Below are 17,675 nucleotides of genomic sequence, written 5' to 3' on the forward strand. Positions count from 1 at the left end.
ATAACCTGAAGAACATTTCCAGGATTGAAGGACTCCTGTCCCAGCAAGATCTAAGAAACTCATCCATGTGTTCATCTTTAGCGGCATTTATTACAGTGTCCTCACAGATCTGTCTAACAAAATCAGCTCCAGCTGATCAAGAACGCCTCTGCTCAGGTTCTCACTAAAGTAATAGTTGTAGAATGGCAAGAATTTTAACATTTATGCAACATTTTTTTTTTTAGATACACACGTATCCCAGATGAATTATTCTGAAGTAAAAAAATAAAACTACAAAGTTGAAATTTTGGTCTATTGACGCACTCAACCACAGTTCTGGGGAATTTATGCTGGCTGCAAGACACTGACATATGTGTGATATATAATTGGACTTTGGCTGTGAATGCTCGACACTGTCAAGTGGCCAGCTGCCTTAAATGGCAGGGTGGCTTTTATCCATGACCTCTAGATGTCTGTTGCATCTCCTTCAGACCAGCTCAGATAGCAGACGAAATCAATACAGCAAAAAGAAAAACACCTAAATCTGAAAGGTCAGTCTGCATGAAAAAGTCTTGTACCACAATAGACGTACATATTTTTTATACGAGCATATTGTAAAGATAGATGAATAAATTGGTGTTTAAATAGCAGCAGCTATTGAAACAGAGACTACCCCCTTTGCATACAGGATTTGATTTATTTTGGCCACGATCCCCATCTCATACTCACAGGTGAGGGTGATGATGTAAGTGGACCAATAAAATTGAGACTTTCTCTTTTAATCTCAACTTTTTTTCTCACCCCTGCAACCAGGTTTAAACATTACATCAGCACTGTTGAAGTAAATTTTAACTGTACAGATATAACAAAATCAGCTGTTGTGCCGAATGTTTGGAACAAATTTCCTACCTTTTTATTTTGTACATCTCTAAAAACAGATTTAGTTCACATAGATTTTGCTTATTTAATTAACATATATTTGTTTGAGTCACTAAACAAAAAACAACCGTTTTAATTATTACCGGAAAGAGTTAGAAACCTTATCCCCAAATAGCTAAATAGCCTCTTTAGTTGAAATAACTTCCATAAGAAGCTTCTTTTCTACTACCAGACTCTGACATCAGCCCTCACTCCTCACATTCAGCTGTGAGATGCTCGAGGGGTTTCTTGCATGTACAACCTCCCGTCAAATCACACCAAACATCTCACTGAGATCAAGATCTGGGCTTAAAAAATGCCAGGGACTTTACATTTCTTAATTCTCAGCCTGTGCTCTCCCATTTTGAATTTGAATTTATTATGGACCCTACAATGGTGAGGTGGGCAGGTCCTGCTGCTGCAAAGCATACCAAAACCATGGTCCTCCCAACTCTATTCTTCACAGTTGGTCTGAGATTTTTTTTTTCCTGAAATGCTGTACTTGTCTCCTGTTCTGGTGGCTGAATAATTCAAGAATGCTCCATCCAGATAAAATTGTTCCTTTACAATAGTTCTAAAGAGCAAAGGTTTCCTCCTTGTAAATCCATTTGAGGTTGTACCAGTACACAAAAATCAGTTAGGTTTATATTCTGGTTATAAAACCACAGTTTGGTAGATTGCATTAAAATGTAATAATAATGTTTTTCTACGGTCAGTAGAAAACAGACTTTTTTTCAATTTCTGAAATTCATTTGATTCTGTTACTTTCAAAGACTTAAAAAACTGACAAATTTGGTTGCACTTTTAAAAAATTTATATGGTAGTATAAGCAAACATAGTCAATGCCTAGAAAGGTAGATCAAAGCTGTCAGATAATAGTAATTTTTAAGATGGTGCCTATATTTGAGAATAAAGCATGTTTAAATCAATGGAGTTGTTTTAATATTTCAATGCCCTAGTGTACCACCTGTCCTTGAATGCAGCATGCTTAACTGCTGGGGAAAATCCTCTCATCAACTAGGATTCCTCCAACTTGCATTTTGTACCATGTACAGAATTTGGGATGACTGGATGCTACAGACAGCCATTTGGACATCAGATGATTTTTCGCCAGTACGAATGAGGTTTCCATTCAGCTTGACGTTATTTCAGGTAAGTCAGGGGTGTCCAAAGTCAGTCCTCAAGAGCCGGTATCCCTGCATGTTTCAGTGCTTCAGTGTTGCTGATCCAGGGAAAGAACTAAAACATGCAGAATACCAGCACTTGAGGATTGACTTTGGACAGTCCTGACACAAATTATTCAGTCAGATCGAGAGCAAGCTACATACCTGACTGCGGTTTAATAAAAACGCGGTCAATGACTGCTTTATTTCTCTACTCCAGCTGCATGAGAAACTTTAATGATCCCAAAAGAATGATTACCACAATGTTTGCTCTGTTTCTGATCCATATGAACTCTTTTCTGACCCACAGCTTTGCCTTCAGCAAAAGTCTATTGTTAGATTTCAAAACGTTTTTGCTGCCTCCTGCATACATGAACATTGGAACTGGACAGGCAGCTGCACTTAGCAGCAACAAAAAATTTATTATTATAAGGCACAAAACTGCATTAAGCTGTGGGTAGCCACAAGTCCATCTCATAATCCAGGCAAAAACACCCTTTCACATTGTCAAATAGTCTTCATGGTTCTGTGAAACTATCAATTACAGGCACTTTAAAGTCGTTCTAAAAGCCCCTGTATTATTTTCCTCACCCCGTCTTTTCCTTGTAATGAAACAAAGAGGTCCAGTTTCAGTGAAGACATGGGAAGGCTGCATGTCTTTTGTCATGTCAAGATGTCTGAATCAAAGGCTACAGTAATAATAGCACTGTAACTCAATAGGAACACTCTGAGACCTGTTATATGCATGAATATAAGCCCCAGAAGGCAGTCTGTCCTCACGCCTGGTTTGGTCCCAGGGGACCATAAGTCAACGAGATAAATGGCTCTGTCAGGGAGATTCAATACTTTCGATTCCTAATTGACAAAAGCTATGAAACAACATGAAAGGGAAAATAATTTTTCCAATTTAGTTCTGTAAAGTGAAAAGTATATATATTTTACTCACCCACACGATATTTTAAGATAGTCACTAGAATGTACATGAACAGTGCGATACAAACTGCTGTAAAATAGTATTTGGATCCCTTATAGATTTCTTATCTTGTTTTTGCTTTTTGGGCACACTTTAAAGTTTCACATCGTTATATTATCATGAATGCAAAATTGTTATGCAAAATACTATAAGCTATCCAAACCAACCTGGCTCTACAGGAAGACATAAATGCCCAATTTTTAAATCATGAATTATATGTAATTAAGCCCATTTATGGTGAAATTTCAAAAGACATACCCAGGCCTAATTTCCATCTGATCTGTAGGATGAGGAAATGTCTTAAATATTACCTGTCTTGACAACATGAAGTAAGTGAAAAGATCTTAGAAGGTGAGCTCCAGGATTTCCCCCAGTGTATCATAAGCCTGGCGGCCCACCAGGCTTATCAGCTAGGTTTATAACTGACACATTGAGCTGGGTAGATGGTGCAGCACCAACTGTGCCATCCCCGCCCTTGTGCATGTAGTGTGAAAAATGTAGTCTGAAGCAAATGTGGAGTCTTCTGAACTCGATAAAGTGCTACACAATGACAGGTCGTTTACTATTTAAGGTCAAGTTTAAAGATTCAACACTAAGACAATAATCCAAAGCGTACCAGCCGGTCCATTTCTGAATGCCTAAAACAAAAAGAAAACTAAACACAAAATTCAGTGGCGCCCAGTCAAAGTCTGAACTGAAATGTGATCAAATACTATGGCATAATCTTAAACAAGATGCTGAGTTTTCTAGCAATGTGCAAGATTAACTGCCATTTATTGTAAATTGTTGATGGCAGGCATTGCCCCAGGAAGGGGTGGTATAATCAGTTACTAGGTTTAGGGTCAAATTTACATAGGGCCACGTAGGTTTGGTTGGGTCACAGAGGCTTTTTCCCCTAATGCATGATATCATCATTTAAACACATTATTTTGTATTTTCTTTGGTTATCTGGTAGTAAATGTAAGTTATTTCTAATCCTAAATTTATGTTCATAGTTAAATATTCCGTAGTTAGTGCTTGGGTTTCTGTAAATAATCCTTCCAGGACTGCCAAATAACCACATTTCAGCACAAATCAATATGTGTCTTACTTTTTCTTTATCCCTCATGGATCCTTTGCCAAGGATGGACATTTTCACTCCTGTCTCCTCTTGTAATCTTTTCATAGAATTCCCTCGCGGTCCAAGCAGCTTCCCTACAAAGTTAAACTGAGACAGGAGAGAATGAGAGGGAGAGAGAGAGAGAGAGAGAGAGAGAGAGAGAAAAAAGTGAAAATCAAGCAGCTTATTGGTGCTTTCAACGTATGAGACGAGCACCAATTGAAAAAACAAAAAAACAAGAAAAAATTGAGATAACTGAAGACAAATGCCACAGAGTGAGTCTCTCTCCGTAAGTGTTCAGTGTAAAAGGAATTTGATCTTTTTAGAGAAAAGGTTAACCATAAAAGACATTTTCTGGCCATTAGTCATCCTGTATCAATAAAATTTCACATTCCGTTCGCTGTGAGAGAAAAAGGCTGTAATGTAGCCTGTAATAAATCAATATCATTTTGGTCTTTGTGCCGTGCATTAAAGGTGAATGTGATTCTCATCTGCGGTCCAGGATGACATATGTGTCTATCCCTCGCCTGCACCGTGCCCTCGCTAGTGATGTATCATATCTGTATTCACCATCAATGTTGGACTGTAGAAGTAAAAAAAATGGGAGCATAGACTCAAACCAATAACGTTCCTGAAACAGTTCCAGAGGTCAGCGCTGAGATAAAGTCAGAAATAATGAGTTCCCATCCCATTGGGAAATTAAGTAATACTATCCAGATGACAAACCATCAGATTCCAGCCTCCAGGCTCTGACTATCATTTGCCCTTTTATTTTGCACCAGCTCATGTTCATGTAAAACTATTGCAAACATATTCATACCACTTTAATTTTTTTTTTTACCATTTTAACTTACTGCAACCACAATTGTATTCATTTTAACTTACTGCATTCACACAATTGATAGGGCAGGGATAAAGTTATGGAGAAATTTAAATATAACTTAAAAGAAAATATGCCAGTGTTTAAACAACACAGAATTGTTCAGTCTGTCTCCTTCAAAAGAAAAGAGCTTGGCAAAAATCAGACCTTAGAGACTATTAACTCTGGAGGAGCTGAAATGATCCACAACTCAGGTGGAAGAATTTATCAATACAACCATTAGTCATACATTCCACACACTTGGACTAGGAAAGACCAAAGTCACTAGAAGTCTCATTTGCAGTTTGTCACAAGCCAGAGGAAACAACAAACATGTTAAAGAAGGTGCTTTGGTCAGATAAGACCAAAACATGTAAATTACTATATGTGGCAGAAAATGTTTTCAAGATTTTCAAGAGTATGTTGCCATTTGGCAAGTTGCAATTGTTCTGTCATGGAGACATGGAGAAAGAAATACAATTCTACTGATTTTAACAATGGAACCAGCTGATTAGTCATGTGATTAAAAATTCAATTATGTCAGAACTTGTTTGGTAAAAAGTGTTTTCATCTCCTCTTTAGCGCATAATCAAACCTCAAAAGTAGCTCAAAACAACCCAGGGCATAACAGAATCTCATTAAGAATATAAAATTTGCTACTAACAGATGCTTCCAATCCAATCATGAGGATGAGACGTTTCAGGAAAAATTTAGAAAAATGTGATAACGCAGAAATGCACCGCGATATAAACATATTCCAAAGAGAAAAGTATCATGTAAATATTTTTTCACTTCACAATTATGTACACCTTAGTGATGATCTAAGAATTGTCCATTTAACAAAATGTCACAAAATGTGAAAATGTACAGGGCACCTGAATAATTTTGCAAGACTGTCAGTCTGAGTGCTAGGATTAGCTGTGATCAATTTAAAAGTAAATTCATAAAACAACGTCAAACTTGCAGATTTAGATACAATTAAGGACCAGAGGAAACAAAGTTAAAGACCTAAGATGTCTTATAATGGGTAATCAATGTTTTTGACTTTCAAAAGTTAAGTTGCCTCTTTTAGGACCTAAAAAGTTCAACTTCAGATCGGAACAGGTGGTCAGTTGCCCACTACATCTCACTCTGGCTAACCCTTAAATGATATTAACCTTCACAGAATGCATCATCTCCTGCTGTGACTGAGCAGCTAATAAGCTAATAACTTACTGCCAGCTGTGTGTGGCTGCAGCAAGTCAACTCCGATAACTGCACACTCAGCTTCTTTCGTGAACATCATTAACATCTCAGATGAGTGAAGCAGCCAATCAGGAAGCGCCAAGGGATGCAGGGATAAAACCAATAAACTAAAAAAAAAGAAGAAGAAAGGGATAAAAACAAGAAAGGAGAAATTCTTGCTGTCCTTGCCTGTCCTCTGATCTCAGTGATTAAAGCACCTTTGTGGATGTCTTCCTTCATTGGAGCTGCTGTGACAGGACTATCCTGTGGCTGGCAGGGAGCTGAAGAGCAGATGGTCGCTGCGGTTACATCAGGAACAAGCTCACTGGGCGGTAGAAGAAGAGTGGCCTGTTTTCATTAAGCTAATGAATGTCTAGAGTCTCTCTGCTGCTTCATGGTGAGCAATTTGAGCTACAGAAAGGGTACGTTCGGTGTTAAATGAGGTTTGAAATGATGCTATGTACCCCCTACAGTCTCAGCAATGATAACTCTGCAGATATTAGAAGGAAGGGTGTTGTGAATGCGGCAATTATGCACAAAAGACTCTTTAAACAATGAACAAATATTGCATTACAAAGTGGGCACACTGTTCTGCTTAATGTGTTTAACAGAATACATTCTGTGGGAAATAAAAAATATTTTACTGAGAGCCTAGAGAGATCACTTTAATATATTTAAATGTCTAAGCTTTAAAGGCTAATTTTAGATGCAGTTCTATGTGGACAGGGCATAAAACAGTAGCTGGAGGTTGAGTCACATTGCACTAATGTGTATCCACAAAGTTGACACTCAAGCTGAGCAAAGCACATTTCACCAGGAGCTCAATGCCTGAGGCGTTTCTATTTTTTTGTGGTTATATTTTTGAACAAGATCACATTGACTTCATAGAAGATTCACATTGGCCTTAAAATACACAAATAGACTAAATAAAGGCAAATTAAGCAGTTCTAGGTAGGTGCAATGTGCAGAACGCAAGGGAACAAGAAGCAAAAAAATAAAATATTGAAATAAGCAAATGGTACTCCATGTTAGCCTGAAAATGTCTTCATTCATTCTTGTCTTGAGCAATAACATATTCATAGATGGGGAAATCCATTTATCCAACCACTCAATTTTTTATTTTTTATCCACTAAATAAACTGAGATTGGCTTACAAAATAAATCTTTTTTTTTTGTAAGCTAAAAAAGAAATCTTCCAAGCTGTCAGAAGGGCAACTGCACACCTTCACAATTTTGGTGCAGCCTTTTGTAAAGTTTCAAGAAGTCTCAAGTTGCATGTGCCTAAGAAATCAAAATTGTATAAAGACAATAGGAATGTCCAGTTCAGGAAGAGGAGTCTGTGTAGCAGAGATACACATGTTTTCATGTGAAATGTGCATATGAAGAAGGAATTTTGTTGGAAAACAATTTCCCTATGCATGTCAATCATTCACAGAAAACACTAAAGATAGTCAAGCTTTTTCTTGCGAGTTAAAATATTTTTTGACTTAATTCAATCTGTATGTTTATGTTGCAAGTCTCAATACATTCACATGTAAATTGATTGGGAACTTAAAGCTGCATGTCCATATGTTATTTTCAGCTCACATAAGTGACCTCAGCTGACCCTACCTGTAACCCTGACCTCTGCAGGTGAGGGACACTGAATGTTTTCTTGTTTTCAGCAGTTTGAACGGTTGTCATGCAGAGCTGCTGCAATTTAGATTAGTGCTGCCTGACTGATTTGTGCATGTGTTAAAGCGCCATCCAGCCAATCGGGTGCAGTGGATGATTAAAACATGGCAGCTACTAAAAATATATATTTTTTGCTATTGTTCATTCCAGGCTTTTGTGATGGTGTAACTGCAAAGTAATAGAGTGATTAACTGGAGAAAACATTGTTTATTAATTATATTTTTTTAACTTAACTTACCACTTATGCTTTTGTTCTAGCAGGGGTGGATGGGCTATAGTTGGACTTTTTTCTCTCAGTTGCTAGAATGTCCAGAAACACTCTTGTTTTACTTTTTTTCAGTGTTCAGCAAAAATCATCAGTTAGGAGATGAGTATAAAAACCCAAAAACTAACATGAACATTTCCGTTCATCAAATGAAATACAAAGAATCAAAGTGTTTGTAATAGGCTTGTTCCATTATGTGAGTGCAACTTATTTAGTTTTATGTTTTTGTTGTCTGTAGAATAGCGCTTTAAATATTTTTTTCTTCAGTTCTTTTGTCAGTTTTTCAAGTGACTGTGTTTTTCAGAAAACACACTATTTGGGTTTTGAGTTGCCACACGAGTACTTTTATTTAAAATGATAAAAATTGCTGAAATAACGTGGGTGGATTGTGAGATGTCTTCTTCCGAGTAACAAGAAGGAACAGGGGTCTGCATAACAGCTTTCACAAACTAACCAATGCTGGGCCTCCAGAGAAGAGTGCTGGTCAATGAGAGGAATGACCTGAGTATTGGTAGCTAGACACAATGACATGCACAGTTAAGTATTTGTTGTTACAATGAGCACTACACTACTGTATGCTTTAGTCAGAATAAAACATTTTACATATGAATGTGTAAGAATTAATGTAAAAATTACAGTTTTTGTTATGTTTATATTTATACATATATAAAATGTTTTTACAGAAAAAGACAAGGTTGAAATAGTGCAAATATTCATGGTATTGATCTAGGCACTCTGTTAACTGTTCATCAAACTGACAGCCTGGGGAAGGAAACTGTTTCTGTGGAAACTGGTTTTTGCAAATATTGCTCTGTGGCATTCACCCAAAGGTAAAAGTCCAAACTGTTTGCGTTCGTTACGTGTGTGGAGTCTGCAGAGATATTACCTGCCCTTTTTTTTTCTGAGTTCATACCTGTACAAGTCCTGGATGGAGGGAAAGTTAGCTCTAATGATCCTCTCAGCAGACCTAAATGGTTGTTGTAGTCTAGACCTGCTCTGTTTTGTGGATGAGCAAAACCACATAGTGAGTCTGTAAAACTTTCCTCAAAGTTCTCTGTTTAAGCTTGTGATTTGAGTTCAATTCCAATCATGGTGATTTCCTTTTGACCAACGAACTTTCTATGTGGATGGTTAAGTTTGTTGACAACAACAGTAGATAATAATTTCAAAACCTGGGAGAGAAGCCTGCTGTTTTACTTCCATTATTTTGATTCTTCCATGGCCAAATTTTTCATGCTCCAAACTCGGCAGGAAAACAAAACGGTCAATAAAAATCATCAATCACTAATCAAGGGTATCTTGATGAATGACTGAAAAATATATCAAATTAAAATAGAAAATAAATCAAAGCAGCCTCAAGGTGACTTCAGGTGCCAAATTAGCATATTCCCATGCTTCAGTATAAGGTCAGTTCCATAAAAAGCAAAAATATATTGACAAAGCACAGTGGCAACACAAATTGAACAACAGAACAACATTTAATCTCTCGGGCTCGAAAATGTACTGCCCTTTTATGCTGTGCACTGGGGTCAGTCAACACGTCCTGAGGCACTCACTGCCAGGTTAGTGAGCTGTGGTATTGGGGAAATCCAGCTCCTGTGTGATAGGAGGATTAACGCCTCAGGCAGAAGTTTGTGCTTTAATGACAGCTGTGGAGGACTTGATGGAAGGTGTGTCAGAGGAGTATTTCGCTAGAGCTCCACAGACATTAAAGAAAGTTGACAAATCACCATTTGGGTCCTCTGTAAGGGGGACAAGATTTGCTGTGGTCCACCACAATGGCTGAGAAAATGATTCGAATCACAATCGCCAGATATGTTTTCTGCCTCTACTGAGTGTGAGCCAAAAAAAAAAAAGCTTCATTTTGAACAGAAATTAAGTCTCAAGTGACCTATTTCAGCATTCCCTTCTAATCACCTAAAGTGACTTATATCGTTGGCTTATATGTTGAAGTATTTGTAAAGTTAAAACATTCTACTCTGTGGCCTTGCTTCAGCTTCACTCAACATGTGAAATCAGCCTGTGATGCTGAAGTGACACTAAGCTTCAAAAGCTGTTTGGCACTGAAAACTAAAAAACAAAAACTGTATTTTCCTGCTAGAGCTACAGTTTTCCTGTTAGAACATCTCCTACTTTCGACCACGTAGGAAAGACAAAAATTTACAAATAGAGCTGCAAAGATCTTTGTTCAGTCATTGAGGCTGAACTATATTAGGAAATTCAATATGGATGAGAAATATTCCAAAATACGATATTAAAAATGTTCTTCTCTTTTTCAGAATGACATTAAAAAACAAAACACAAACAACAGGAGAAAATTCCAAAACTGCGTCGCAGAGTCTGAAATCTATGTCAGGTGTAGGCCTTGGGGGAAGAGAAACATCACCCAACTGGCCAAATATATTATTGGCACAGAAAAAGAGAGAATGCAATGCAGTATTTTAATCTACTAAAAAGTTTGCTTTTCAGCTGTCTTTTACAATTGAAATTTTAAACCCTATAATTCAGTATGTTGTATTGCTCTAACATACCTCCTATTCTTTTTATTGAAAAAAGGCCCGTATCCTTTGCTCAAAAAGACTGCAGTTTTCTCAACAATTGCTAATATTTTACCATGTAATGCTATATGAAAGGATAAATTATGTTTGGTGGTAACTGTAATATATATAATGCACCAGTTCCATGCTATGAAGCTTACCGGAAATTTTCTGTTCTGGAAGCAACCCTCATTACGAAAAGAGAAGTGCATAGCCAAACAAGATGGCCGTTAATGTTAATTTGGTATTTGATCTTAATGGCTTTGTTCACTTCCTTTGCTGCCATTGAAAAACTACAGCCATAGAAATACTACAATTCTAAAACAGCCGCACAAAATTGGGGTCATTGTTTGCAACTCCTTTTCATTGTTAATTAGACCAACCAGCGAAATCAAGCTCAATGGGAGAAAATCTAAACTGAACTCTGAAGGGAGATGAGAATCAAGCAGAATTGCATAAGAAGGCAATGGCCAGACTACAGGTGCATCACCACCATTAAAATACTTTAGTTCTTATTCCAGAGTCTCATAATAATGTTGCATTCCCATAAAAAGTGTTTTGTTTTGTTTTTTTTGGGTGTGGGTGTGTGGAGGTCTTAACAGTTCACAGCATTGTGTTAAAAGAAAAAAAATGTGCTGAACACATAGACTGAGATGTTTGGCCTCGTTCTGTGAATAGGCAGGGTCCACTGTACAAACACGAAACCTGTTAGGAAGACAAAGATTTTGCTGTTTCATATATTTCAGCAGTTGTTTGTGTAAATAAAGCAATTTATGGAACCTGAACTTTTTTTGGCAACTGAAATGTGATGGCTAATATCAGTCACGTGATTTAAACCCAACTCTTAAAAAGCCCACACCATGATTCCCCCTCTGCCAAGCCTTACATTGTCCACTATGTTAGAACCTTTTTCCTGGGAACAGCTATACCCAGACTTATCATTTACTGAGCTCCTGAGAGCAACGTAAATGTTTATAAAGGCTTTTAGAAGCAGCCTGCCTATCTAATTGAGTGATTTGTGGAGCTGAGCCTGTGAAAGTGACTTAAAACCCTCAATTCTATAATTTGGCAAAATAGTGTGTCCTATATCAAGGGAAATAGGGTGCATAATTCTAATGCATAATTAGAATTTAAAAACACCATGTTGATTTTCTAGATTGTTACACAGCAATATTTACCAGCTACTTTCTTTAGTGATCATTAGCCACATGTAAAAAAAAAAAAAAAACTATTTAAATTTCTGTAACAAACATAATATCCTAACAACCCCGGTCAGAATATGTTTTTTCTGTAAGCTAAGACAACAATGTAGCAGAGAAGGTCGTGGACTTTAATCTTTATTACATCTTATGAATAGCATTGTGCCAGAGAAAGCCATCACACAAACAGTTAACCTGTGGTACCATAAAGCAGAACTGAGATGCTGTCATACAAGTGCTTAATTTTAATTCACACTCTGTACACCTTTCACTGTATTCATTACTTATCTAAGCAAAACACCTTTGCGTATGATAGGACCTTTGCTTGGGACACCAACATCCCACAGCGGCCAAAAATGAAATTTGTATGGCGGAGCCTCGGTTGCAGAGGAATTATTTAAGGGTCACAGTAACCCAAGGCTGATAACCGTAAAATTGTATCACAAACACACATAAAATCTTGTTCTTTAAATGCAGACTGCATGCACAAAAACTACAAAGTTATATAGGATAGTACTAGCCATTGAAAATTAAATTGAATACATCTAATAGGAAACATATTTCCACCTACCTGCGCACAAGCAAAATAGAAACAAAACCATCTGACAATACCAGCCATTTTAAAGCCACCCCATGTTCCAAGGTTATGAAATGCAAATCAAGCTGTCTAGTTAATGAGCCAAAAATAAATTCATGTAAAGTTAAAATGACAAAGTTTATCTTAATCTTTCCTTTTCTACTGAATAAATTGTACAATTCTGTCTCTTGTCCATGTCAAAATAAGGCAAGAGCCTTTATGAATTATATATTGCCATTTCCTGATAACATTACATTTTATCACATAACTAACAAGGTAAATCACTAAAAAAGTGTCAATTAGTTCTCTGGATGGATGCCTCAAGGCCAAAATTACAATTTCACTTGCTGCAAAACAACAGAAGGCTTCATTTTAGATTTTTTCTGCAGATGGTGAACAAAGCACCCAAATAGTCCACTCTGAATGATGCAAGGCACTGGGGTGAATCTGTAACAGTACACATTGTCCAAATTCCACTGAAGGACATTATTTTAATAGCTGTGCAACAATGAGCTAAAAAATGATAAGCACTCACAGGTGACAGAAGCTTTGTTTATAATTTTACAGCAGTTACACATGCAAATTGCTTTTATCACTTAGATGGTACACGAACAATAGATGTTGGCAGAGCATTGTATGTTCACAAATTTAAAATTTGACAACAGCAGCAATCAGGGCTGCTGTTTGAACATCCCTGAAACAACAGGGGTCGTGACTAGCCAGTAGTGGTAAGTTTGAACAGTGCAAAAGGGGGTTAGAAAAGGGCTAAACCGGGAGAAAATGTTGAGGTTTAGGGATGTGCTGGGATAATCCTCATCTCCTGCTGCTTGCCTGCTGATAACACATGAAGCGGCTGAGGCCTCATGGAGCCCCTGACTCTGAAATCAGAGCTGTTCTGGCTGCATGCCATGTGGGACATTCGTTAGTGAGAGAGCACAAAGTTTTGCTCCGTCAGGACAATTTATCTGTAAAAGCTATATAGAAAAATGCAGCAAAGAATGATTGATGAACTAACATCTGAAATATTTCAACACATCAAAACTACGGTAGCTAAAAAGCACATGGCACCATGGGTATGTTTTTAAGCACAACTGTAATGTAAGAATACTGCAAAGATTCTTCAGTGAAAGAAATATCTAACGTTGTAAAGTCAAGCTTTAATGATTCTAATCTAATGGCTTAATTAAGCAGTAAGTACTTAAAACAACTACAATATAACTATGGAGAGTTGATGTGCCTCAAATTTCAAGTTTTGCAAAATACATCAGGAGGAGTAGCACTTTTTCACCAAAACCAGTTCTAGTGCTTAGTAAATCAGACAATTTACTAAGCTTCGCTCCTGTCAATCACACATCCCAGAAGATTTACACTTGACTCACCGTGCAGTTACAACAAGCGACAAAATGAAGCTCGAAGATGTTAAATAAAAGCTAAAAGCAAGAGAAGTTCACCAATGACCCAGTAGGCCTGGAAGTAATTTCAATTGGTTTTACTTCGGGCGCTGGTCTCTAATTAGAGTAAATGAGTTGGATTGGATTGGACTCGTACACAATGTCTGTGGGTTCAGAGAAAAGAACAGCTTTTCTGAGCTAGGGGGCAGGCTCATGGGAAAACAGCAGCCAGTTAAAACATTTGAGCTTAATTTTTCAAATTCCAACGTTTAATCCCATTTTTGATTGATCAAATTTAAAATATTTAAAAATATATAAAAATGAAAAAAGTGTAGACACCAGCATTACAACAAGAATAAAATGTCGCATTAGTGTCAGAATAAAAAGCTGACTGTCTCTTATCCTGCAGTTTATTTAAAAGTCACACGTCACTGAGTTTAAGTAGGTCAATCCACCGCTTACAGCGGCTCTCAGAGCTGATTATTTCCCCCTAAACTCGTAAACACCATTGACTGCTCAGTCCTTTAACACTGTTGATCTTTCTATATCTCCAGGTGGTATTTATAGGTCTTGCCCTAAACATTGTCTTTAAGTCCCGTTTTCAACAGTTGGTGTATATCAGAAATCAGCTGATTAAGAATTATTAAACAAAGGTAGTGACAGTAGTGCATCTATTTGCAAGGGATAAATAATATTATGTGTGTGGTTAAATTGTCACTATGCACTACAATTCTTTGCAAAAGAACAGAATATATCAATAAATAAATTAGACGTTTGTAACGACATGGGTCTGACTTTTACTGAATGAGCTAAGCGCTGCCTTTTTCACCAGCCTTGATAAAGAACCTCTTTGGTGAAAAGTTATATTTTATGGCTCCATGCAGAAACTAAAGAAGTTCTTAAAAAAATGTCAGTATGAGCCAAAAGACATCCATCAAAACCTAAAGTGGACAAATGTATATTTTTCTGCCTTCATTACAGAAAAATACATTTTTGGATGCCATAACTTACAGAAAAATACAACAACAAAAAAGAAAACAAGTAAGAAGATTTGTCTCTATCTCATTGATCACTTCACTACATCACTGTATTTGAGGTTGTACTGAGGACAACAATGACTATTTAATGCTAAGAAAAGGTCACAACAAATGTAATATTCAGAAATGCAGCGCATGATCCCCATATGTATCTAATTGCACTCATGTTTTTCTAAAAAAGAATGCATTTATCAAAGCATATGCCAATTAGAAAAAATCCTTGGCTTGAGTCTGACTTCAAACTTTTTTCAGTTTATTCCCAAACTACCGTAGGTCTGACAGCTGTCTGTAGTAGTACGGCACCGTTGAGAAGTAATGAAAACATAAGATTCAGTCTAGAATTAATCTATGTTCCTGTTATAATTATTCAAAGGTAACTCTAAACAAATGGGATTTTTGATTTAAAAGTGTCCAAAAACTTTTTTCTTGGCCGACAGTAAAATTTACACCCATTTTATGCATAACACATTTATATACAGTACATCTCATGGAAGATTAATGTGACATAAATTTGTCACACTCATGTCATACACTGTCAGCACAGTGCTTGATAAACAAAAGCAATGCGGATGCTTTTTGTAAAAGCACACGATATGTTACTCGCTGATGCGCTTCAGTCTACTACAAAACGCTTTAAATGTCAAGTCTAAATATTTTATAGGCCTGGTGTAGCCTAAATTCCCATGTTGTCAGTAAAGTGAAATGCCTTCATTTATCCCAAGTGGACAATGTTATGTGATTTTCTTTATTGCTACTTCAAATCGTTTCTGGTATATATGATAACCCAAGCTTTGCCAGTTAAATATTACATTAAACATATTTTAGCTTTCAAACAATGAGCACTTATTAGAGAATTTATGTGAGTACGTACTTTTCTAGTTATTCTGTTATTCTAGCTGGATTATATCGTCAGTCCAACAATGTTGCTGTCAGTTCTATATTAAAGGGGCAGTATTATGTAAAACCAACTTTTTGAGCTGTTCTTCATGTTAAAATGTTATTCCGTCATCAAAAGCATACCTGGACTGTTACTTTGATTCTATCAGGTATGTTTAATCACTTTGTGTGTTTATTTTTTTAACTCCCCTGTTGACACAGCTCATTATTTCAAATGTAGCTGAGCATGGTCCTGACTTTTAGTCACTAGCATTTTTAAAATGTACACTGTTAGTAATTAATGATATAATACCATCAATGCCCTTGTAATGCAGTAATTATAAAACAGCTACACAAACAAAACCACACACTTCTTTTTTCCTCAGCACAAGATGTGACTGTGAAGCAAAAGGTGAAGATTAATAACAGCTGCCTTCTTTATCACGCCAGTGCTTCTTCTGCTCCGATGTGTCGACAGTGGAAACAACTTGCAGCGTGTATCTGTCTTCGTGCCATGTACGGGCATAGACAAATACATGCAAATTTTTCTTCGCTGTTCGATTTGTCACATTGATCTTCCATGACTGGCTTCTGCAAATCTGAAGTCATGCATAGGACTTCTCTCAAGTGACAATTTAATTATCTTGCATTTAATTACTCTGCAGCGAGATGGCTGCTGTAAGCTTGAATGAGCGCTGCTATATGACTGGTTGAACAAATGGTTTGCTTTTTTATGTTTTGTTCCGCCTCCAGAGACAGACAGTCAATATAAGTGTCATTTATTAGCAGCCGTGAAAAAAAAATTGACATACAAATAAGTTCCACACTAAGTAAGAGAAAGGAAGTTGCTTAGTGTCGTCCTGGTCTGGTGTCTCATCCAGAGATGCCTCTGCTCTAAAATCTGTGAGTCAGACATTGGTAAATGATCATTTCTGTGCAAAAATGTATGTAAATATTTTGGATATCAGCAAGAATTTTATGTTCCGAGCACAACATCTCTTTCTTTTCTGCTGTATTCTATTCTTTGTGGTGGATGCTTTTCAAGGAGCTGCTTTATGTGGTTAATTATCATTAACTGAAAGTGCAGTGTTACCAAGATGTTTAAGACAGTGACACTGCAGTCACAGGAAGTGCTGACTGTGCAATTAGGCCACAGAAACTGTTGGACAACTGCTCTGTCCCATCAGACTGCAGCTTTAATCTGGAGAGACAAAAGAGTTTCAGTTCAATACATAGAAGCACAATTTTAAGTCAGTGTTTTCTGTTTTGTGTATGTGTGATTTTTATTAAAAGACACATGTTATGTGCCTGAGTAGTTCTTGTTTGCATGCAAGCTCCAAGGATTTCCCTTGATAAAAAAAATGAAAATGTCGTTCTTAGATTGAAATTTTAATTTTTACTGACAAATGCATGCGTATGCACAGAGCAAAAATCGTAAGTGTTCTCTCAAGTATTAACTCACTTATTTGTAAACACCCTATGTTGGCATTAAACATTCACAGTTCTGCACAGTTTGTAAAAAGAGAGTAGACTAACATTTAAACAATACATAGCGCAGAAACAAAAAGACAAAAAGTCAATACAGATTACTTTTTTCGAGATCTTCATCAGCTTAATAGAATGAAGGGCTCCTGAACAAGCCTTAATTACTGTCACAGCAGTGAGTTGTGGGTGAAACAGCTGATTCCATTGGATGTCCTCTGGGTTCTCTGACTGAATGTATATTGTGGGAGAGAAAATATAAAGCTGCCTCCTTTTTAATTTTTTTGTTTCCGTAAGATCGCCTTGCTAATGTTAATTTGGTGTAAAAGATACACGTTATGCTATTAGTAAAATTTTCAAAAGATGATGATTCATTTTGATGAGGACTGTATTAAAATTTATGTATGTAACTTTTATTATAT

The 17,675-nt window shown here is 36.8% G+C and overlaps 1 protein-coding gene across 1 annotated transcript in view; it reads right to left on the reverse strand.

The window, feature by feature from the left end:
• khdrbs2 (KH domain containing, RNA binding, signal transduction associated 2) overlaps positions 1–17,675 on the reverse strand; it is an 84,194-nt gene that overhangs the window by 45,999 nt on the left and 20,520 nt on the right. Inside the window, 1 exon segment of the mRNA XM_008429838.2 lies at positions 4,124–4,240. Within this exon segment, the coding sequence (XP_008428060.2) occupies positions 4,124–4,240 (117 nt within the window).

Source organism: Poecilia reticulata, linkage group LG15, assembly GCF_000633615.1.
Source record: "Poecilia reticulata strain Guanapo linkage group LG15, Guppy_female_1.0+MT, whole genome shotgun sequence".
Lineage (NCBI taxonomy): Eukaryota > Metazoa > Chordata > Actinopteri > Cyprinodontiformes > Poeciliidae > Poecilia > Poecilia reticulata.